The sequence below is a fragment of the Hemibagrus wyckioides genome, linkage group LG03, assembly GCF_019097595.1.
Source record: "Hemibagrus wyckioides isolate EC202008001 linkage group LG03, SWU_Hwy_1.0, whole genome shotgun sequence".
NCBI classification, from domain to species: domain Eukaryota; kingdom Metazoa; phylum Chordata; class Actinopteri; order Siluriformes; family Bagridae; genus Hemibagrus; species Hemibagrus wyckioides.
This window is the reverse complement of record NC_080712.1, coordinates 11,405,146-11,428,343: the sequence shown is the minus strand read 5'-3', so window position 1 is coordinate 11,428,343 and position 23,198 is coordinate 11,405,146. Positions and strand designations below refer to the sequence as shown.

Below are 23,198 nucleotides of genomic sequence, written 5' to 3'. Positions count from 1 at the left end.
GCATTGTGTGCAATCTGCTCACACTCTGCTATTATATAAAGCAGACATGCTGTGAGCTGCACAGATTTCGTTTTGTGGATCTTACGGTTCGAAATCTTCAGCTGTCAGATGTTCAGCTCTGTGAAGATGGAGCGTCATTTAGATTTGATCAATGCATCACTCTCATTGAGGATTGAGATGAAAGGTAGTGGTGAATAGTACATGAGCCTACATCAGTTTTTTTTAGCCTTTTATTCGTTTTCATTCTATACAGCACTCCTGACTGAAATCAGTTCATTGCCAAGGAGCTAACTTTTATTTATCTTCTAATGTATTATAGCTTATTTACTGTACATACCCATGAGCCTCTTCAGCTGCTGTCATGGTGGTAGTTAATGCCCTTTTTTTATTAGAAAATGTGTTTGCTCTTAAAAGGTTTATATTTCCCAATGAAACAGCCATGCATTGTTTTTGTAACGCTGGTTGTTCTTCATGAACACCGCAGTATATTATTAGGTGAGGTGGTAGCTTAGTGGGTAAGGTGGTAGCTTAGCGGGTGAGGTGGTAGCTTAGCGGGTGAGGTGGTAGCTTAGCGGGTGAGGTGGTAGCTTAGCGGGTGAGGTGCCGGACTACTGAACAAAAGGTTTTGAGTTTGAATCCCAGGTCCACCAAGCAGCCACTGCTGGGCCCTTGAGCAAGGCCCTTAAGCATTAATTGCTATGTTGTGTAAAATGACATAAAATGTAAGTTGCTTTGAATAAGGGTGTCTGCCAAATGCTATAAATATATATTATGTACAAGAAAAATACTGTTCTCTCTTCTCTCAAATACTCATCAGTCTTGTTTGCACCTTGATTTGTAATGATTTGTAATCTTTAATCTTTAAAAATCACTGTTATAAAATTGAATTCTCAGAAACAAAACAACTAATGTGTGTGTGTGCGCGCATGTGTGTGTGTGTGTTTTTACAACTCTTTCACAGGCTCTCCCACCTACCAGTCTGGCCCTCAGTATTTACTGCACCTCAGTGACTGTATTCTTCATCCTCATTAAGATGGTGAACTATCGTCTTCACGTGATGTTTGACAAAGGTGAAATTGTACCTCGAAACAGTGTGTCTGACATCAGCAAAGGTGCAGAAAAAAAGAGTAATGCCTCAGACACCTGTCATCCCGCCAGCTTGAGGTACGACACAACATCTGTAAAATGCTAACTATTTTTATTATGGATTATCAAACACAGTGAGGACATTCATTTATAGTTGCAACAGGCTGAATACCACGCTCTAAAATTAAAAATCAAAGCGAATGCTGATACCCGAAGCACTATTTGGGTAAATGTCAGTCATTACACCAGTGGAATAAAACCTTTTTTTGCTCACAGGAAGAGCAGCACAGTACCTGATAGTGTTGCTATGACAGTATTGACCAGAAATAGGCCAAGTCCAGTAATCCAAGTCACAGTGAAGCAGACTGAAACAGACCCTGGACTGATTGGGGTGAGTGATTTCCTACAGAAGTGTGATGCTTTTGGTAAACTATACTTTTATTCTCACTAATATGTTTTATCCTTTAAAAACTGCAGGAGTGCTCAAAAAAGGACTCCAAGAACACAGAGGGTAAGTAATAATCATACTCACTCACTGTGCTATATTAGGCCAGAGCGTGTAAGCACTTTATAGTTCTCGATGCTTCTCAAGGCCTACTTGTAGAAGGTGGCAATTTTATTGGCTCAGGCACAGATGGATAGGGTTAGAGCAGTATGTAAAAATAATTCTTTTCAGTATTTAGTGTTAGATTCATATCAACAGGAGCAGCTTTCATTGAAACAAAATGGATTCAAATTCTTGCTTTTAATTTAAACCATGCATTAGACCTAGACGAGAATATGTTTTATGTAGTCCCTGTAATGAGAAGATAGTTCAATTAAATTCAATGAATGTTTATTTGTATAGCACTTTTAAGAAAAAATATATATAATTATATTTATAATGTGCAAATCCAGATGTGACCGTGGCAAGGAAAAACTCCCTGACACATCATGAGGAAGTTACCTCAAAAGGAACCAGACTTAAAAGTGACACTGGAGGGTGTACATAATATAAATAAATAAAATAAAACAACACTACCAGATTACAGTATGATTATCACATTACGTCTAGCACTGTGTGAATTATTTGACTGTATGGTTTTTTTTTTTCAGACCAAGATAACACATCCTCTCAGAAGAAGTGTAAGGAAAGAACAGAGGCCGAGGAAAAACTGACCCCTGAAGATGCATTTAGTCCTAATACTGACCAATCAGCCCCACTCTTACAGTCAGAGCAGAGACAGCCAACTCAAAGGGACACAGCTGATGAAGGCTTGCCCCCTTCGAGCAGCAGTGAAGAGGAGAGGATCCAAGAAGAAGCTGAGAAAGAAACACCTCCACTTGCAGACCCCGTCAATACTGGTAGTTGGTCTTCAGAAGCTAAACAGGCTGAGGAGGAAGAGAAGCCTGAGGAGACCTACTGCTCGGATGAAATCTCTGTAGTACTGGTTGACAATTCTGGTTTATCCACCCGCTTGGACGAGAATGATACGGTGAAGATCGTCATCACAATGAGCTGTGACCCTCAGACCGCAGCCGAGCTGGAGGAGTCTGTCAGGCTGAGCCTCCTGGAGTCGGCTCAGTCCCGTCTGGCTCAGCAAGACCAGGTGGGGGATTCTCCTGTCAAAATCCCAGTCATTACCTTCGACTCACCTCGAGAGGAGGACGAAAGCTACGTCAAAGATAATAAAGAAGGAAAGCCAATTTCCAATGAATTATCTCCTCAGGAACAGTCTGTGGCTCAGGAAATTCAAGATTTAAACGAGCTCGTTGGATCCAGTCCTGCCCAACAGGAAGCATTGTCCATTGAACACGAGGTTGAGAATCCCAGTCCAATTACTAATAACAGCTCCTCAGGCATCGATGTGCGCTCCCATCCAGATGAGAGTGAGCACACTGAGCTGAAATCAGACCCTGATGGATTTTTGCAAATCCCTTCTGTCTTGGGGAGGTTTGGTGGAGGAGGACGGATGCATGCAAGAGGACTTAGCATTGACAGCGGAAGGGACGCTGTCCTGATTGGAGCCAAATCCAAACTGCAGACTATGACCTCATCTAAGTCAGACTTGGAGGACAAAGAGGGCCAGTTGCCCAACGAGTCTAACTTTATGGAGTTTGTTTCAATGCTGGAGTCCATCAGCAGTACCAGAAGTGGGGGAGGGAAGCAGACAGAGGATGAGCAGAAGGAGGAGCAGAAAACTAAAACAGATGGTCGGTCTTTAATCTTTTTTTGGGAGGGGGGTATGATTGGTATGTTATAATGCATCTATTATCCGCAGAAATGCAAGGATTTACAGTTTGCATCTATAAGATGATGTTCACAGAAATACAGAGACATTTGGCCTTCTGTCCATACTGTCTAGATATTTGAAAATGTCTAGGTATTTGAATATCTGTTATACAGTGATTAGCAATTAATAGTCATCTGATCCCAACTTCAACACATCTGCAATGAAGGATCTGAAGTTCACTGTTCCACAACTGAGATCTGAATTCATTCAATCATCTTTATAAAATAAACGCTTTATCCTGCTCAGGGTTGCAGTAGATCAGGAGCCCATTCTGGGAGCAGTGGGAGTTAGACAGGACCTTGGATGGAATCCACCAGTGCACCATGCATATGATGAGGGAAAACTGGAGAATCCAGAGGAAACCTATATAAACATGAAGAGAACATGAACAGAAGTGGTTTGCATGCTACTTGTAAATTCCTAATATATATATATCTTCACTGTGTTATAGTGCGGTCAGAGCGGTCATGTTGAAAATACAAAAACACGAATATAGTTTGTGTTTATATCGGCTAACAATAAAAGTCTAGAATGGAAAATTAAAAATGATGTAAACTTATTTCTATGTACAGGTTCTGTTTGACCATTGCAGTGATCTACCTCAGAAATATCCATAAATATGTAATGATTTTAAATGAATAGGATCATCAGTATATTATAAATCCAGAAAGAAACTTAGAAAGCTGTTTCATTTTTGAGTAAAATCCATTAGGTGTTGAAGCTTATAAAAATCAAGTGGATATGTTTAGAGGAAAGATTTTACATATGTGCATCAGAAACTGCTTTAAAATCCTCTAGAACACTTTAAAACAATTCAACAAGGAGTTATTATCTAAATATTTATAAACCTTTCATCTTCCATTGCTGATGATTCAGAGCTTTAGTTTGAGCCACTTGCTGTGAAAACATCCACGTCCATTTAACAGTACCGAAGTGGTGCAAATTTGGTGTTCTTTTATATTGCCATTTAAGCCTTATTCTGATCATCCATCTATCTTCTATACCCGCTTTATTCCTAATTAGGGTCACGGGGGTCTGCTGGATCCTATCCCAGCACACATTGGGCGAAAGGCAGGGGTACACCCTGGACAGGTCACCAGTCCATCACAGGGCCACATATATAGACAGACAACCACACACACACACACACACTCACTCCTATGGGCAATTTAGAATTACCAATCAACCTAATGCTTTGGCCTGTGGGAGGAAACCAGAGTAAACCCACACAGGCATGGGGAGAACATGCAGACATGCCACACAGAAAGGCCTCTGCCTGTTCAAACCCAGGATTTGAACCCAGGACCTTCTTGCTTCTTCTTTCTGTGAGGCAACATTTAATAGACTGCAGTGAATGAATGCATCAGTATCGCTAATGCTGAACTCACTGAGATGAGCTCTACTAATAATGTCTGTGCTGACCAAAAGACTTAATTGGATTTATATTTACAGTTAGTCGTTTGGCAGATGGTCTTATTCAGAGTGAATTAACAAAAACAAAAAAAAACGTGCAGATTACAAACAAAACTAATACAATGTCATAGTAGATCTTGCCATAGTTTGATCAGAAGCAAGGTCAAAGAACATTTACAGTAGTACAGTAACCGGACATTTTTATATTTATCAAATAAGAACATGCTTGGATATCATTCCTGCTGTAAACACTGGAAGGAAATGTTGCTGCTTCATAATCAGTGATGCAGCACAATGCAGGATGATGTACTGTACATTAACTGCCTTGTAATGCAAGCGTATGTCTCATAGCAGCACATCTGTATTGTCTATAAAATGACAAATTATAGATTTTTAAATGCACGTTGGTTGTATGATGGGGTGTGTGTGTGTGTGTGTGTGTGTGTGTTAGAGAGCACCTCAGGAGAGAGTCTGTTGGTGGATGCTCTGGTATATTCTGCCAGATGCCAGAAGGATAAAGTGTCCTTGAGAGGCGTGAGAGATGTCATCATCAAAGCTGTTGACCTTGTGGATTCAGTGTTTATGTTTGGAGGTGTCCATGTTGGGTAGAGAGATCCCCATGGACTTCTGACTTCGTAGACAATTGATTAGGAAGCATATGGAGAGAGAAAGTTTGCACTTCAGAAATATATTGAGTGCGTATGTTTTGTAATTGTAACACCAAAATACAGATGCTCCCTTTAACGGTAAATATACCTCCAATTAATACCAGCTTTCGATAAACCATAGCTTTCTAGATCGCTTTATAAGATATTTAGGGACATGCCGCCGTTTTAACTTTGACGCTATGATATAAGAGCTGCATTGTTCTTGAAGATCCTGGTTTTGTTTCTTTTCAGAGGACACTAAAATGAACATAGAAAGCACAGACGAGGCTGGACAGGAAGGACCTCCAAACCCTCCGAACAGTCTGGCTACAGACACACTCCATGACCTTCCAGAGAAACGGATTCCCATCGTCTCCCCAGACAGGTAGGAATTACAGAGCTGCAATGCACAAAAAAAGCTTTGACTTTATTTTGGGGCATTTGATAGTAATGAGATCATATGTGGACACTGTGAGTAGGTTTTAGTGTATAATTGTATTTCTAAAGTTATGGTCAGTTTTATGGCTGTGAGTTGAATGGGCTTGTACTGTTGAATTCTTGAATCTGATTGGACATAAGCAAGTTTTCCACAATAGTCTGGTCTTCCAGATTGGGAATTTTACCCTTTTCTGGTTTCTCTGTAACATGACCAATAAAGTTCAAGAGAGAGGAACAGGAAAAAAGGTGTGTGTTAGGTGTGGGAACGACTGATTATAGCTGATTATAACAAGAACGAACTTGTTGTGCAAACTTTCCCCAACATTAACTATAACATTAGATGTTTATAATGGCATGAAATGTTCATAAGTAAATAAAAATTGTAATTGTTGGCAAGGTGTTGTGTAAAACACTTCAGGACATGCTGTTTTTTGGAAATGACTAGATTCCATTTTCATTTATTCATTTCGTATTCCATTTTATACCACCCTGGTATCTTTGACTATTTTCCTTCAGACAGTTCATGCTTCATTCATTATTATTGCATTTCTATTCAGACACTGAATATTTCTATTCCATAATTTACAGGTTAGTCTTAAACATATTCATTTTTTTTATGGTAGCTGATTTTACGGTATATTTTTTTATCTATATACTATACCAGGTTAGTTCAAGGACTTGAAGGTTTTCTGCACCAGTCATATATCAGCCCCAATATTTCTGTAGCGCATACCATACACTAATATATAGTAACAGTCAATATAATGTAGTTAGCTAGGTATTAATACCAGCAATATAAACCAGCAACACATCAACAAAACCATACTGCTGGACAGCTGTATAATAGATTACGCAGCAGAAAACATTTTCCCTTCTCTCTTTCAGTCCCCAGACAGATAAAGAGAGGGATCCGGACTACGACTCGCTGCCCTCTCAGACCTCTCAGTCAGAGAGCTCAATGCTGCAGGTCATCTGTAGACCAGAGGCAACATCCAAAGAGGAGGCCTACACCTTCCACACGGTGCACAGTAAGTGAAAACTATGTGACGATTATTATATCATGACAAATGTATAAATTATTTGTTTTTTTAAGTCTTAATGAGAAATGTTTTCCAGGGGACAGACCTCGAAAGCTGTACAATGAAAGAGCACTAAATTTACCACTCGGAGCTGAACTCATCACGGGGAACATATGGTAGAGTGAAAAGCCTGGACTATCATATCAGATTTCGATGAATCTATTTACAGAAAAAATTCACTAGATTTGGCTACTTGCTTTAGAAATTTACATGATCTACATGATCATCTCTGCCTTTGCTTTGTTATCTTCGGTTAGTGATCTCCTTTCCACATCCTCCAACTCGGAGTGCCAGGATGGGTTAGTGGGCGGGCATCCCGATTGTCCGTTTCAGCGCCGCATCATTCCAGCTCATCGGCTTCGGCCCAGGAGGACACACCCCGAGATCTTTCAGGCAAGAAATACTATTTTCTATCTCCGAGCTGGACAGGAGAATGCATTTCCTCACTACAAACACGTGTTAGACCATGTACTGAGGGAGGCGAGACAGAAGCAGAGATAATTATAGCCATCCAGAGCTGTATACACCGATCAGGCATAACATTATGACTTATGCCTAATATTGTGTTGGCCTCCTTTTACTGCCAAAACAGCCCTGACCCATCGAGGCATGGACTCCACTAGATCCCTGAAGGTGTGCTGTGGTATCTGGTACCAAGATGTTAGCAGCAGATCCTTTAAGCCCTGTAAGTTGCAAGGTGGGGCCTCTATGGACTAGACTTGTTTGTCCAGCACATCCCACAGATGCTCGATTGGATTGAGATCTGGGGAATTTGGAGGCCAAGTCAACACCTCAAACTCATTGTTGTGCTCATCAAACCATTCCTGAATTATTTTTGCTTTGTGGCACGGCGCATTATCCTGCTGAAAGAGGCCACAGCCACCAGGGAATAGCATTTTCTTGAACCTTTCCTTGGACCACTTTTAATAGATACTGACCATTGCAGAACGGGAACATAAAACATGACAGAATGTAAGCTGTTCTACCAAACGCTGTAAATGTAATGATCCTCATACAGAGATTTTCTGTGTTGTGTGTGTGGGTTTTTTTTTGTTGTTGTTCTGATATTTCCACATTGCTATTAGTTGACTATAAAATGAGCAGCTTTCAGATCAGTGTGCTTCTATCGTTTGAGCGCAGGAAGAGGATTCTCTGGACGACTCTTCTGACACGACCACTGAGGAGAAGCCGTCCCGGAAGCTCTATTATAAGCTGAAAGTTTTTCCAGGGAAATGGATCAACATCTTGTACGATCGGCTGACCTTAATGGCGCTGCTGGACAGGTCAGAAATGTACTGTTGTATACACCTATCAGGCATAACATTATGACCACCTGCCTAATATTATGTTGGTTCCCCTTTTGCTGCCAAATCAGCCCTGGACTGCACTAGATCCCTGAAGGTGTTTTGTGGTACAAAGATGTTAGCAACAGATCCTTTAAGTCATGTAAGGACTTAAAGGATACTTTTGATAGATACTGAGCACTCCAGATACTGACCACTGCAGACCGGGAACACCCCACAAGAGCTGCAGTTTTGGAGATGCTCTGATCCAGTCATCTAGCCATCACAATTTGCCCCTTGTCAAACTCGCTCAAATCCTTACGCCTGCCCATTTTTCCTGCTCCTAACACATCAACTTTGAGGACAAAATGTTCACTTGCTGCCTAATATATCCCACCCACTAACAGGTGCCATGATGAGGAGATCATCAGTGTTATTCACTTCACCTCTCACTGCTCATAATGTTACGCCAGATCTGTGTATGTTGTATATTAACTTAGGTATGAAGCATCTGAAACCAAACTAATCACTTTTACAGGAATCAGGACTGGAAGGAGAACATGGCTGCTGTGAGTTTAGCATTCCTGGTTGCCTTTCTGGGCTTTGTACTCCTGAACCAGGGTTGCTTCAAGGACTTCTGGGTTTTCCAGTTTTGTCTCGTCATGGCTAGCTGTCAGTACTCGTTATTAAAGGTAACGCAGCTCCCTGTACTACTTATATACCATAACATATGGCTTTGTTACAACCTGTTCTAAACTGTTCTTTGTGTTTGCAGAGTGTCCAGCCGGACGCTGCGTCACCTACTCACGTGAGTTCGGCTGAATCAGAGCAACGTTAATTGTGGCATGTAACTGGGTTCATTTAGGACTCACCATCTTTTATGGCTGTTGTTTTTAGGGACATAATCAAATCATTGCCTACAGTCGAGCTGCGTATTTCTGCATGTTTTGTGGCCTTATTTGGATTCTGGAGTTGATACTGAAAAGATCAGACCTTCCTGTGTTCACCTTATATGGCATTACGATTGTCATGTCAGACACGCTGCGATTTGTACAAGATGTTTTAATAGGTAAGTATTGTGTATTAAGAGCTGTGTGTTTTATGTGGTATGATTTTACTCATTTTCTGACTTCCATTCTGTAAAGAACAATACACACACCCATACCCACACCCAATACACACACACACACACACTAAATTATTACAATACAGTAGCATTTTTAATTGACCATGTTTGTCCAGGGTCATGTAGTATGCATAAATAGTCATTGGTCAGAGTGAAAAAGGAGAATTGTAGACACATTGTTCTCTGAATCACATTATTTTTTTAAGAAATGAATTAAGATTGCGATTTGAAGCTGTTTGTATAGATTAGAAAGCATATGAAGAGAGATTTGATTTATATTCTATTTAAAGAACGATTAAAAATATTACACTGCTCAATTACACTATAATTTATATTATATATAATATAATAATTAATAAATAATAAATATATTAATATAAAAATGTATTTTAGTATTTGGATTGAACATGTATATATAATAATGTATGCTTTAGTATACTTTTTCCTTTGCTCTTTTCAGGCTTTACATACTGCTTTCCATTAACTTTCCTCCTCGGGCTCTTCCCACAAATCAACACATTTGTTATTTACGTTCTCGAGCAAATTGACATACACTTCTTTGGTGGAACAGGTATGTAATAATTTTCTGTAATTTTGTACAAGGTAAAAACAACGTAATGGGATGTCTCACTGACCTTTTCTTTTCTTCTCAGCTGCAACTGGACTCCTGTCAGCGGTCTACTGTATAGGGAGGAGTCTGATGGTGTTAACATTACTGTATGGATTCTGTCTCGGTGCACTGAAGGTGGGGTTTAATATAAAAATACACTTCTTATGATGCTGTTTGTTTTCGAAAAAGCTGGTTGAATGAATGAATAGTGGGGAATGGGCCAGCTATTCCTGTTCATACCTACACTGATCAGGCATAACATTATGAGCAGTGAGAGGTGAAGTGAATAACACTGATGATCTCCTCATCATGGCACCTGTTAGTGGGTGGGATATATTAGGCAGCAAGTGAACATTTTGTCCTCAAAGTTGATGTGTTAGAAGCAGGAAAAATGGACAAGAGTAAGGATTTGAGCGAATTTGACAAGTGATGGCTAGACCACTGGATCAGAGCATCTCCAAAACTGCAGCTCTTGTGAGGTGTTCCTGGTCTGCAGTGGTCAGTATCTATCAAAAGTGGTCGAAGGAAGGAACAGTGGTGAACCCGCAACATGGTCATGGGCAACCAAAGCTCATTGATGCACGTGGGGAGCGAAGGCTGACCCGTGTGATCCGATCCAACAGACGAGCTACTGTTGCACAAATTGCTGAAGAAGTTAATGCTGGTTCTGATAGAAAGGTGTCAGAATACACAGTGCATCACAGTTTGTTGCGTGTGGGGCTGCATAGCCGCAGACCATTCAGGGTGCTCAGGTGGTCATAATGTTATGCCTGGTCGGTGTATAGCTGATATGTCTTTGATCAGAAATGAACATGTCTGCTCTGACGTGAGTGATGTTTGTGTGTCTAAAAACCAGAATGGTACTTTTTCTGATTTTAAGTGAAGCTCTAACTTCCTGTCCCATTTCTTACAACCCAGTTCTGCTGATGTGATTATTTATGTCACCGACAAATAGGTTATTTTACCCAACTGCTAACTACATACAAATAGGAATAAACGGCTCACGTCTAAAATAAAGTTCTGAAATGAATGAATCAGTCCTTAAACTCGTTATTATGCAGTGGTGCATCATATAGAGACATATACAAACTGTACAATATCTAACAAGTAATGATAAAAGAATTAAGACACAACGAGAATGTGATGTTATTAGAAAATAATCAATAGCTTGGTAGATTTAATGCTTCATTTGAATCGGCTTGTGTTTATTAAGGACGATGGTAAATAGGACTTAATAGGACATATAGCTCATATGCACTTAGCAACCATGAAGCCACAAAGCCATGTCACATGTTTCAGTAGGCCAGTAGTGCAAACATCTGTTAGTTAAGACTAGTCTGGTGCACTCAGTTTATATCAAAATGTCACCAGGGTGTAAATTTGACCTGATTGCTGATGTGTGCAGGAACCTTGGAACGAGCAGCACATCCCAGCCCTGTTCTCCGGGTTTTGTGCTCTGCTGGTAGCCCTTTCGTATCATCTCAGTCGACAAAGCAGTGACCCCTCTGTACTGTTGTAAGAAAACCATATTTGGATAGTATATTATTACTCTGCTAGTATTTTTTATATTATTCTTCTCTGCAAGATCCAAAAGAGATACATCAGATATCACACACCTGATTAATAAATGCTATTTTTCTCTGTCTCTTATCTCAGTGCTTTATTTAAATCCAAATTCATGCCAGCGCTGGAGGAAGGCGAGATGGAGGAAGAGCCCACTGAGAATGAAGATCCTCTTCCAGAAAAGCTCCAGAGCTCAGTGGTAAGGATCATGTTCCAGATAAAGCAACTATTTGGTCTCTTACACCTTCTGACACCTTTCTATCAGAACCAGCATTAACTTCTTCAGCAATATGAGCAACAGAAGCTCGTCTGTCGGATCGGATCACACGGGCCAGCCTTCACTCCCCCCTTGGCTGCCCATGACCCTGTCTCCGGTTCACCACTGTTCCTTCCTTTGACCACTTTTGATAGATACTGACCACTGCAGACCAGGAACACCCTACAAAAGCTGCAGTTTTGGAGATGCTCTGATCCAGTCGTCTAGCCATCACATCACATTTGGCTCTTATCAAATTCGCTCAAATCCTTACACTTGGACATTTTTCCTGCTTCTAACACATCAACTTGGGATAAAATGTTCACTTGCTGTCTAATATATCCCACCCACTAACAGGTGCCATGATGAGGACATCATCAGTGCTCATAATGCTATGCCTGATCAGTGTAAATGTGATAAGCCACTCTGGATAACAATGTCTGCCAAATGCTGAAAATGTAAATCGATTGACCATGGGTTTTTTTTTTCTTTTCTCAGAGACAGATACTGATCTCTGATCTGGTTGTGTGCACCGTCGCTTCAGTTTTGACTTTTGCTGTTACTGCCAGTACTGTCTTCCTGTCTTTAAGGGTGAGCTTTTCTGATTTTCTGAAAATATTCGGACAATAAGAGTTTTCCTCAGAATATTAATGTATAATTCCCAAATCCCAATGCTATAAACTTTAGTCATAAACAACAATCAACAGCAGTAATTTGATTTATTTGGTCCTAGAAGCTTATGGTCATGAAGTCAATTTCAGAGATCGTTATTAGAGCATATGCATAGCCAATGAGGTTGCTCCATTTCAACTAACACGTCTTATGTTTTAAACACAGCCCTTTGTCACCATAGTGCTGTATGCCCTGGCAGCAACCGTGGGCTTCGTCACTCACTATCTCATCCCTCAGCTACGCAAACACCATCCCTGGCTGTGGATCTCTCATCCAGTGCTTAAGAGTAAAGAATACTCCCAGTTTGAGCCCACAGGTAGGTGCTCTCCCTTAATGCTACAGTTCTTACTGTTATAGATCCATTTCCTGGATCATGAATAATAATTTAATGATAAGGCTCAATATTCAGTGTAATGTTAGTGACAGTTTAATTGCACTCTCAGTGATATCTGAGCCATGCTGTATAATTATACATTTCCATGGAAGGTGTGACTCTTTGGGGGGGTTTCCCCTGTATGGTCAGTAATAATAGTAATAAAAAAAAGGAACCAGATCAAACAGGCCAGTAATACTGTGGTTTCTAATTCTAGTTAATTTTCCATTAACTTCAGAGGCAAAAACATGAAATGGTCACATTGATGACAGGAAGCGAGACTAAGCTACTTATTTTTAGCATAACACCATTATTGGCAATAGCATCCTTGTTCAGTTCATCGTTGAACATATATGGTTTTAAAATCTCGTCAATGATAACAAGGCAATAACTTCTACCGATGATGAAACGGTTAATTTGAACCCCTAATGCTGAAGAAAAAAAATTGTACTCAGTAGCAATACGCAGCAATCCAATGTAAGTGATTTTCTTTTATTATTTATTTTTATTCTATATTCATCTGGGTCTGAGTACTGAATCAACAACCAAAAATAACCCTTAGGTCATGTTCTTGGACAGGTACACAAATACAGGTACTGGGCCTGAAGCCAATGATAAAAGCACAGTTCCAATTTTCTGTGTCAAAAAGTTTTATAATGTGCAGTGGAAGATGGAACCTTATGGATTTCATATTTCGATCATTTGTCCCGGACTTTGCCACGTTTTGCTGATTCATTTCTTTGATTTGTAATCTGCAGCACTGTATAGAGAAAGCAATGCCTCACTCTCGCTCTGTGTGTGTGTGTGTGTGTATCTGATGGATGCATTACAGAGGATGCTCAGTTGATGTGGTTTGAGCGGCTCTATGTAGGGCTCTTGAGTTTTGAGAAGTATGTTGTTTACCCCGCCATTGTGCTCAGTGCCCTTACTAATGACGGCTTCGCCCTCAGCCACCGGAAAAAGCTGGGTATACAGTAAGTGTCTGTGCAGCATTAGAATAAAAAAATCTCTTTTAGACGGCACAACATTTTAAAAAGGGAAGCTTGTGTCAAGTTGTAAAGTGTCCTAGTAGAATGGGAGAGACATTATGACTTTGGGTTTTAATTTACAGTAGAGACATGAAACTAAAAACTAATAAATCAGCATAACTCGATTACTTTAATCATATATAATGATAACACAGTTGATTCAACATGTTTATGGGTGTAATTATGTATAAAAATGAGGTTTTGAACATCTAAAGACATTTCTATGCATATATTATTAGTACCAGTTTGTTATGTCTCTGGTCAGTGATTAGCCTTAGCGCTTGTCAGCGTTAGCTGTTAGCTTCCCGTCCTGTCCTGATGTCTCTGTGCTTTGCTTGGCTGTGTCTTGCCCCTTCACCTGAGTTTCTCAGGTGTCTGTGTCTCGCTCCAGCTGTGATGTCTTATTGATGACAGTTGCTGGGATGAAGCTCCTGCGCTCGTCCTTCTGCAATCCCAGCTACCAGTTCCTCACGCTCATCTTCACCATCATTTTCTTCGAGTTCGACTACAGCAGTGCTTCTGAGACCTTCCTGCTCAACTTCTTCCTCATGTCCATAGTCTTCCATAAGGTGAGCTCTTTTGACAGCCTCCATGTGACAGCCTTATAACTCCAGAGTCCAGGATATTTACAGGTCTCTAATACACTAAATACACTATATTGGCAAAAGTTTTGGGACACCACTTAGAACACGATTGGGATGAATTAGAGCGGAGGCCAGAAGTAGGACATCTGCCTTTACATGCACATGAATGTAATATGGAGTTGTCCCGCCCTTTGCAGCTATAACAGCTTCAACTCTTCTGGGAAGGCTTTCCACAAGGTTTAGGAGTGTGTTTATGGGAATTTGTGACCATTCCTCTAGAACTGCATTTGTGAGGTCAGGCACTGATGTTGGACGAGAAGGCCTGGCTCACAGTCTCCACTCTAATTCATCCCAAAGGTGTTCTATCAGTTTAAGGTCAGGACTTGCTTTCTGCACTGGTGTGCAGTCATGTGCCATCCCCAAACTGGTCCTACAAAGTTGGGAGCATGAAATTGTCCAAAATGCCTTGGTATGCTGAAGCATTAAGAGTTCCTTTCACTGGAAGGGGCCAAACCCAACCCCTGACAAACAAAACATGAATTCAATGATTTGGAGGGGTGTCCCAAAACTTTTGGCAATATAGTGTATGACATCCTTACCTGTAGTACGTCTTCATTATTTATAGAGTAAAATTTCATTAATATTGTGTCTTAAGCATTACTCTGGATTTCAGACAAGCAACTCCGTTGTTTTTATTCCGTCTAGTCGAATAGTATCAGTTCTCCACGTTGTTTGCGGATTCAGCTCAGAATGTGCTTAAGGGCCCAAAATAACAGTGTTTGTTTATTGTCAGCTGCTCTGTGTTTTGTCTGCAGCTCTGGGATCTTCTGCACAAGCTGCACTTTGTTCTAGTCTACATTGCTCCCTGGCAGATAGCATGGGGCAGCGCCTTTCACGCCTTCGCCCAGCCCTTCGCCGTGCCACGTATCCTTACAGTCTGACCTGCATGCTGGAATTACTGCATAGTTGAATGATAGAAAAAAAATTTGCGGCTGTATTAAGAGTTGTGTAATGATATTTTAATACTGAAATTCACCGTATTTGGTACTTAGACCTACAGACTTGAGCACTATTCCACTATTGCTTTTAAGTAAAATTCATTTAAACACACGAGTCTGAAATTTTTGTACTGCTACACTGCCCCTGATTGACAGCTTTATGTAATTACAATATTCAACAATACACCAAACAGGCATAACATTATGACCACCTGCTAAATATTGTATTGGTCCCTCTTTTGCTGCTTAAACAGTCCTGACCCGTCATATACTGTGTATTTTGACACCTTTCTATCAGAACCAGCATTAACTTCTTCAGCAATTTGAGCAACAGTAGCTCGTCTGTTGGATCGGATCACACGGGCCAGCCTTTGCTCCCCACATGCATCAATGAGCCTTGGCCACCCATGATCACCACTGTTCCTTCCTTGGACCACTTTTAATAGATACTGACCACTGCAGACCAGGAACACCTCACAAGAGCTGCAGTTTTGGAGATGCTCTGATCCAGTCTTCTAGCCATCACAATTTGGCCCTGGTCAAACTCGCTCAAATCCTTACGCTTGTCCATTTTTCCTGCTTCTAACACATCAACTTTGAGGACAAAATGTTCACTTGCTGCCTAATATATCCCACCCACTAAATATCATCATATCATGCTTTTTAAGTTTTCATTTTCAAACTGTCTCTTGCTTTTACTTTGAATTAGATTATATATGATAGAAAAGAAAAAAATCCTCCACTCTCAGTCCACGTGTCACTCGGGAATTAAATGCAAGCGCCTTTGGTTTAAAACAGTTTGTCCAGACACTTCTACTCAACAGAAATCTACACAGTTATTTCGTATAATCTGAACATTCTGAAGATGTGTAACTTTCATTATTCATTCTGATTTTCCTTAATAGAAGCGCCCAGATTCTGCTATGCTGTTGGTACAGACATTCATCACCACCGTCTTTTACACTCCACTGAGCCCGTTTCTGGGCAGTGCCATTTTTATCACATCCTACCCACGTCCTGTCAAGTTTTGGGAAAGAAACTATAAGTAAGAAACCCTGACTGAAAATGCAGGGTTGGGTGAAAAACTACTTTATGCAGAAGAATGTCTTCCAGATTACTGTACTGTATATAACTGGGTTGGGATGGGTGGTAACTGTATATAACTGGGCTGGATGGATGGCTGAATGGATGGATGGCTGGATGGATAAATGGATGGATGGCTGGATGGATAAATGGATGGATGGCTGGATGGATGGCTGGATGTATAAATGGATGGATGGCTGGATGGATAAATGGATGGATGGATGGATGGCTGGATGGATAAATGGCTGGATGGATGGCTGGCTGAATGGATAAATGGATGGATGGCTGGATGGATAAATGGATGGATGGCTGGATGGATAAATGGATGGATGGCTGGATGGATAAATGGATGGATGGCTGGCTGGATGGATGGATGGATGGATTGATTTCCCTTAGAGAAAATATTGGAATATCATCAGTTTTCCCACATTTATTTAATTTAAACGAAGCCTATATGACTTATTTTATGACACTTATTAATTATTTAATGATATTTCTGATTTGTCATTTTTTCAGCACCAAACGTGTTGACAATTCCAACAGCCGACTGATGTCTCAGATTGACAAGGACACCGGTAAATCTTTATCTGCTTAACTTTAGAGCCAATAATGTACATGTACACATGAGTACAATGCTTCTGCTCTTGATTCAGAAGATTGCTGATGGATTATATTAAAAAAAAAAACTTTATTTCATTCCTACTAAAGCTGTTCAAGTGTATCTTGAATATGATAAATATAATTTATTATATCTAATAATCCTTTATGAGATTGTGATAATAATTTAGATTATTAGATAATAGTTTAGATTATTAAGGCTATTTCTAGATATTTCCAGCATGAAATGATTTTATTCTATTGCCTGATTTTTTCTGGCAGCTGACATTTTACACCTAAAATTAGTATGTTTCTAGAAAAGTGCTTGGATTAGTGTCATCGTATTATTATACGTCAATATTGTAGATGCACCCACTTGATAAGAAATCCTTTTCTTCCGTCCAGGCTGTGATGATAACAATCTGAACTCGATCTTCTACGAGTACCTGACACGTTCTCTGCAGCACTCTCTGTGTGGGGATCTGCTGCTGGGCCGCTGGGGGAACTATAGCGCAGGCGACTGCTTCATCCTGGCCTCCGATTACCTCAACGCTCTCATACATCTCATCGAGGTTGGCAACGGACTTGTAACCTTCCAGCTGAGGGGGCTCGAGTTCAGGGGTAAGTAGTTATAAAAGAAAAAATGCATATAACAGGCTAACGGTCAGTTATTATTAAAACAATGCAGTTAAGATACTGTTGAGTTTAACTGAAAAGAAATACAGCCTTTGTGATTGGTAAGAGTATTAGAAATGCAGTAAACGTTAGTATTTATACATACTATAAAGAAGAGATCATTAGTGGACTGGTGGAAAACCTCTTGAGAAATCTGGAACCATTTAAAGAACCCTTAAGGAACCACATTCAGGCGCATCTCTTTTTGTCTCTTCGTATCTGTCTCTCTCCAATCACTTCATTGTCCAAAATATTGAATATAAAAGTTGCTTACTGTTCTCCTTCATTCTATCTGATCAGGCACTTACTGTCAGCAGCGGGAGGTGGAAGCCATTACTGAGGGTGTGGAGGAAGATGAGGGCTGCTGCTGTTGTGAACCGGGTCACCTGGCCCACGTCCTCTCATGTAACGCTGCGTTTAATCTGCGCTGGCTTGCTTGGGAGCTCACCACCACCAAATATGTGCTTCAGAGCTACAGCATCAGTGAGAACAACGCAGCCACCATGCTGCAGCTCTATGACCTTCGCAAACTGCTCATCACCTACTACCTCAAGGTATCAATCGTTGTGAAAGAAGTTTCACAAGTTTGGGATGGTTCATGGTATGAAGAGACCACTGCTACTTCTGTACTGAGTCTCACAGACAAAAAAGAGCAAAAAGGTTTTGGGACACCCCTCCAAATTGTTGAATTCAGGTTTTGTTTTTCAGGAGCTGGGCTTGGCCCCTTAGTTCCAGTGAAAGGAACTCTTAATGCTTCAGCATACCAGGACATTTTGGACAATTTCATGCTCCCAACTTTGTGGGAACAGTTTGGGGATGATCCCTACCTGTTCCAACATGACTGCACACCAGTTAAAATTGAGAAAATTAGAGCAGAGACTGCGAGCCAGGCCTTCACGTCCAACACCAGTGCCTGACCTCACAAATGCTTTTCCAGAGGAATGGTCAAAAATTCCCAAAACACACTCCTAAACCTTTTGGAAAGCCTTCCAAGAAGAGTTGAAGCTGTTATAGCTGCAAAGGGCGGACCAACTCCATATAACATTCATGTGCATGTTAATGGCAGATATCCCAAAACTTTTGGCAATGTAGTGTATTACATTTTAACCCCTTGTGGTCCTGAAGTGTGACGTTACATTGACTGTAAAGTGCTGACTCCTTTCAAAAATGCAAAAATAACTGATAAATCTCCTCATAGAAAAGCTCACCATATCAGCAACATGCTTTTTCATGAGTGGTTGAGCTGTTCTCAATATCTCACCAGTCAGAATCAAGAAATCGACTGTGTCCTGTACTGAACAAAGGACTTTAGCTCAGTAGCCATACCATATAAATAAGGGAAGCATGGAGGAATGTTCTATGATCTGGTAGCTGATATGACACAAAATAATATCTATGCCACATTTTCTGTCATCAGAGTATCATCTACTACCTGGTGATCAACCCGAAGCTACAGACGTGGCTTAAGGAGCAGTCGATCCACGAGGCCCTGCAGCCCTACAGTAAATGGCACTACATAGAGAGAGACCCGGTGGTGTTCAGTGTTAAGATCGACGAGGACTACGTCCACTGTCTACAAGGCGTCACCAGGGCCAGCTACTGCAACGTCTATCTGGAGTGGATCCAGTACTGCACCAGCAAGATGGAGCAAGTGAGATACAGTTGTCACAGTACTGTTTAAATGAAAGATTCACTGGCACTGGTTTCACACTGGTAGTTTAGTCTGAAACAGAGCATGACAAAGCTGTGATTCAGAACGGGAAGTGCACTGCGATTATGAATCTGAGACTACCTGTAGGAGGTGGTGTGAGTTCAGTTGCACTGGAACTGTGCTGCAATTCCTGTGAATATGAAAGTAGCTCATACTCGGGTCCTCGCTTGTTCAGGAAGTAAACTAACCTGAGATAGTCGATGACAACATCATTATTTTCTGCAACACGTGAGTATCAGGGGAACATTGTGGGACATCGTTTAGACGAGGTGTCGCATTGTGTTCTATGAGTGTTTGTGATGGAGTAAGATTTTGGGGTTCGACTGAATCACGTGAGTCTGAAAGCAGACCAGTGCTACTGGGGCACAGGGAACAATCACACTTGGCTTCATTCCTCAGCACGCACACATACCCTGTGAGAAAACCACCTTAGATACGTTTTGCAATTTAAAATAATCTCTCAAAAGTTTAACTATCATTTGAGACATATTATTTTAGTTATATTTATTTATGCTGACAGAGATTTTAATAGCCACTTGAATGTGTGTGTGTTTTCTCTCCTCAGCCAGTGGACTGTGATGAAGATTCTCTGCTGGTCACCTTGTGTTTTGCTCTGTCAGTCCTGGGCAGGAGATCTCTAGGCACTGCATCGCATAATATGTCCAACAGGTACTGTATGTTCCTTATTTTATATAGGAAGTGGTGGCTCAATGGTTAAGGCACCAGAGCACTATTATACTGTTGTGTTTTTAACAAAAACCTTAACTCTCTACCCTTAATATGGATAAAAGGTCAATCGGTTTGTAAAATATTTATGCAGTTCTTGTGAATGACCCAGTGTCTTTATAATACTTCGCATCTGAGGTCAGAGTGACTTTGACACTTCGACAGAGTTTAAGACTCTCTCATTATTGTTTCTCTCTCAGCTTGGAGTCTTTCTTGTACGGCTTCAGCACCTTGTTCAAAGGAGATTTCCGCGTCTCCTCCAAGGACGAGTGGGTCTTCGCTGACATGGATCTGCTCCAGAAGGTGGTTGCACCAGCGGTTAGGATGAGCCTCAAACTTCATCAGGTATGAATGTGTGTAGTGCTGCTAGGATGACAAGAAAATGACAAAAATAACATCCTCTGTTCAGAAATCATTAAGACTAAGGGCATTGGTGGCTCAAATGGTTAAGGCGCTGATTGGAAGGTTGGGAGTTCAAGCCCCGGCAATGCCAAGCAGCCAGCATTGGGTCTTTGAGCAAGGCCCATAACCTGTGTTCAGACCCCAACTGCCTAAGAGCTTTTGTGCAAAGAAAAGTATTTTCTTTAATTATTTATAAAGAATGTCTATAAAAATGTAAAGTGACAAAATATATTGCTATTATTAATCTATTATTAATGACTTAAGAACATGCAATATGGCTCAGCTCACTAGGGTTAGGACTAGTGTTGACCTGTGCATAATTAATAACACCGTTAACATTTACAAAGAATGACTGAAAAACTGCTTTTAAAATGTAATCACTCCGTGATTCACGTTTTTAGTTTTCATTAAATGCTGTAAAGTACGATCAGCTGCTTTTCTCAAGAGGAATCACTTAAATACAAATGTATTACATGGAAATGATCTTTAAAAATTTGAGGCAAGTTGAAAGTTCAACCCAACCCAGGGACAGGTCAGATGATCAGCAAACAGAAACAGATTAGAAAGGGACAAAAATATTACACAGAACGGCTTGGTCATGTCACTAGTAGAAGAATTTATTATCACCACACGTATAATACAGCACAGTAGAATTCTTCTCTTTGCATATCCCAGCTAAGGAAGTTGGGGTCAGAGCTCAGGGGCAGTTTTGATGCAGTGGCCCTAGCGCAAACAGGGTTAAGGGCCTTGCTCATTTGCCTAACAGTAGACATTGGCAGTGCTGAGGCTTGAACCCCAATCCTCCAACCAACAACCCAGAGCTTTAATCACTTGAGCTACCACTACCCCATTAAACACTAGGGCAGTGTATGGGGTCACCACAGTGGATCATCTGGTCCGTTTATTTGCTTTGGCACAGGTTTTTATGCCGGATGCTCTTACTGGCGCAACCCTCCCATTTTATCCGGGCTTGGGACAGTTAATACAGATAAATAAATAAATAAAAATTGATATGTGGTTTACGTTTCATGTGAATTATAAGCACTCATACTTTCACAGATTCTAAACATTTCCTACAAACCCACTAACCTGCTAAAGTGAAGAAACACTGAACACAGACCTTGTTTAGTTCTACATTTCTGTAGATCTAGTCATCTTCTAAAAGCTTGCTGATTACTATCTATTGCTGTGCGTTTGGATGACAGGACCACTTCACGAGCTTGGAGGAGAGCGAGGAGCCGGCCGTGCTTTACGAGGCCATCAGCACATACAGGAGCTCGCTGGTGATATGTGATGAGGGCGACCCGGCGTGGCGGAAGGCCGTGCTGTCCAGCAGAGATACGCTGCTGACGCTGCGTTACACACACGACGATGGCAATGACGAGTATAAGATCATCATGTTGTATAAACGTTACCTCAGCTTTAAAGTCATCAAGGTAAGACATTTTAATAGAAAATATATCAATCTGTAGCGATCTGGGAAAGTCACCGTAGCTGAATCTCCAAAACACTTTTTTGATTATTTTATTAACTTTCCAAATTTACACTGATTAGCCTAAACATTAAAACCATGGGCAGCTGAGGTGAATAACATTGAATATCTCATTACAATGGCACATGTCAAGGAGTAGGATACTATTCTGCTGGGAATACTTGTGTCCTGGCATCCATGTGAATGTTACTCTGGCATGTACCACCTCACTAAACATTGTTGCACACTAAGTATATCACTTCATGGAAACAGTATTTCCTAAACTGGGGCAGTGGTGGCTCAAGTGGTTGACCGGAAGATCAGGGCTCAAGCCCCCAACACTGCCAAGCTGCCACTGTTAGGCAATTGAACAAAGCCCTTAACCCGCTCTGCTCCAAAAGCGCTGCATTATACCTGCCCCTCCACTCTGACCTCAACTTCCTCAGCTGGGATATGCGAAGAGAAGAATTTCACTGTGCTGTAATGTATGTGTGCTGATAATAAAGCTTCTTCAGGCTCTTTCAGCTGCATAATGCTCCCTAACACACTGTAAAAAAAATAGTTCAGGAATGGTTATGAAGAACATGACAAAGAGTTCAAGGTGTTGACACGGCCTCCAGATTCCCTAGATCTCAGATTAAACGAGCATTTGCTGGACAAACAAGTCTAATCCATGGAGGCCTTAACTCACAACTGGCAGGACTTAAATACATTATTAGGCATTATTAGAACCTACACATTATTAGGCAGGTGGTTTTAATGTTCAGGCTGATCGGTGTACTTTCCGGAAAGCTTTAAAAGGAGTCAGTCTACTTGAAGACTTACACTTAAGAACTCTTTCTGCTTGCGGTGATCAATTTGTTGGATTGGTGCCTTAGTGAAATGGAAATAATCCTAAGAAATTCACTTTTGCAAATGACCAAATGAAGCATAAGCTCTGTGATGCACATGTACACTGTAGAAAAGGCAGCAAACAGCTTTTAGTTGAAATTGGAAATTTAGCCAACAGAAGAAAAACTCACTTGAAGTAATTGTTTAAGAGCAAAGTCAAGTAAAGAGCAGTGATGGAGGAGGCACAGCGTTTGCACACTTCAGATAAGAAAT

The 23,198-nt window shown here is 40.8% G+C and overlaps 1 protein-coding gene across 2 annotated transcripts in view; it reads left to right on the top strand.

Moving 5' to 3' along the window:
* Positions 1 to 23,198, top strand: part of pcnx2 (pecanex 2) — a 30,606-nt gene that overhangs the window by 2,142 nt on the left and 5,266 nt on the right. The window contains exons 1-30 of one of the 2 annotated variants that reach the window (XM_058386588.1): positions 39 to 184; positions 962 to 1,164; positions 1,363 to 1,477; positions 1,564 to 1,597; positions 2,182 to 3,279; positions 5,672 to 5,804; positions 6,743 to 6,885; positions 6,974 to 7,052; positions 7,194 to 7,329; positions 8,077 to 8,219; positions 8,758 to 8,911; positions 8,995 to 9,027; positions 9,117 to 9,288; positions 9,806 to 9,916; positions 9,999 to 10,090; positions 11,361 to 11,470; positions 11,612 to 11,717; positions 12,273 to 12,365; positions 12,612 to 12,762; positions 13,652 to 13,793; positions 14,239 to 14,416; positions 15,247 to 15,355; positions 16,345 to 16,474; positions 17,029 to 17,087; positions 17,515 to 17,730; positions 18,085 to 18,338; positions 19,202 to 19,435; positions 20,061 to 20,164; positions 20,422 to 20,566; positions 21,829 to 22,059. In XM_058386588.1, coding sequence (XP_058242571.1) covers positions 1,034 to 1,164; positions 1,363 to 1,477; positions 1,564 to 1,597; positions 2,182 to 3,279; positions 5,672 to 5,804; positions 6,743 to 6,885; positions 6,974 to 7,052; positions 7,194 to 7,329; positions 8,077 to 8,219; positions 8,758 to 8,911; positions 8,995 to 9,027; positions 9,117 to 9,288; positions 9,806 to 9,916; positions 9,999 to 10,090; positions 11,361 to 11,470; positions 11,612 to 11,717; positions 12,273 to 12,365; positions 12,612 to 12,762; positions 13,652 to 13,793; positions 14,239 to 14,416; positions 15,247 to 15,355; positions 16,345 to 16,474; positions 17,029 to 17,087; positions 17,515 to 17,730; positions 18,085 to 18,338; positions 19,202 to 19,435; positions 20,061 to 20,164; positions 20,422 to 20,566; positions 21,829 to 22,059 — 4,836 coding nt within the window. In that variant the 5' untranslated portion in view covers positions 39 to 184; positions 962 to 1,033. Of the gene's footprint in view, positions 1 to 38; positions 185 to 961; positions 1,165 to 1,362; positions 1,478 to 1,563; positions 1,598 to 2,181; positions 3,280 to 5,671; positions 5,805 to 6,742; positions 6,886 to 6,973; positions 7,053 to 7,193; positions 7,330 to 8,076; positions 8,220 to 8,757; positions 8,912 to 8,994; positions 9,028 to 9,116; positions 9,289 to 9,805; positions 9,917 to 9,998; positions 10,091 to 11,360; positions 11,471 to 11,611; positions 11,718 to 12,272; positions 12,366 to 12,611; positions 12,763 to 13,651; positions 13,794 to 14,238; positions 14,417 to 15,246; positions 15,356 to 16,344; positions 16,475 to 17,028; positions 17,088 to 17,514; positions 17,731 to 18,084; positions 18,339 to 19,201; positions 19,436 to 20,060; positions 20,165 to 20,421; positions 20,567 to 21,828; positions 22,060 to 23,198 lie in introns of those variants that run through there. The other variant, XM_058386587.1, reaches the window with a different exon arrangement.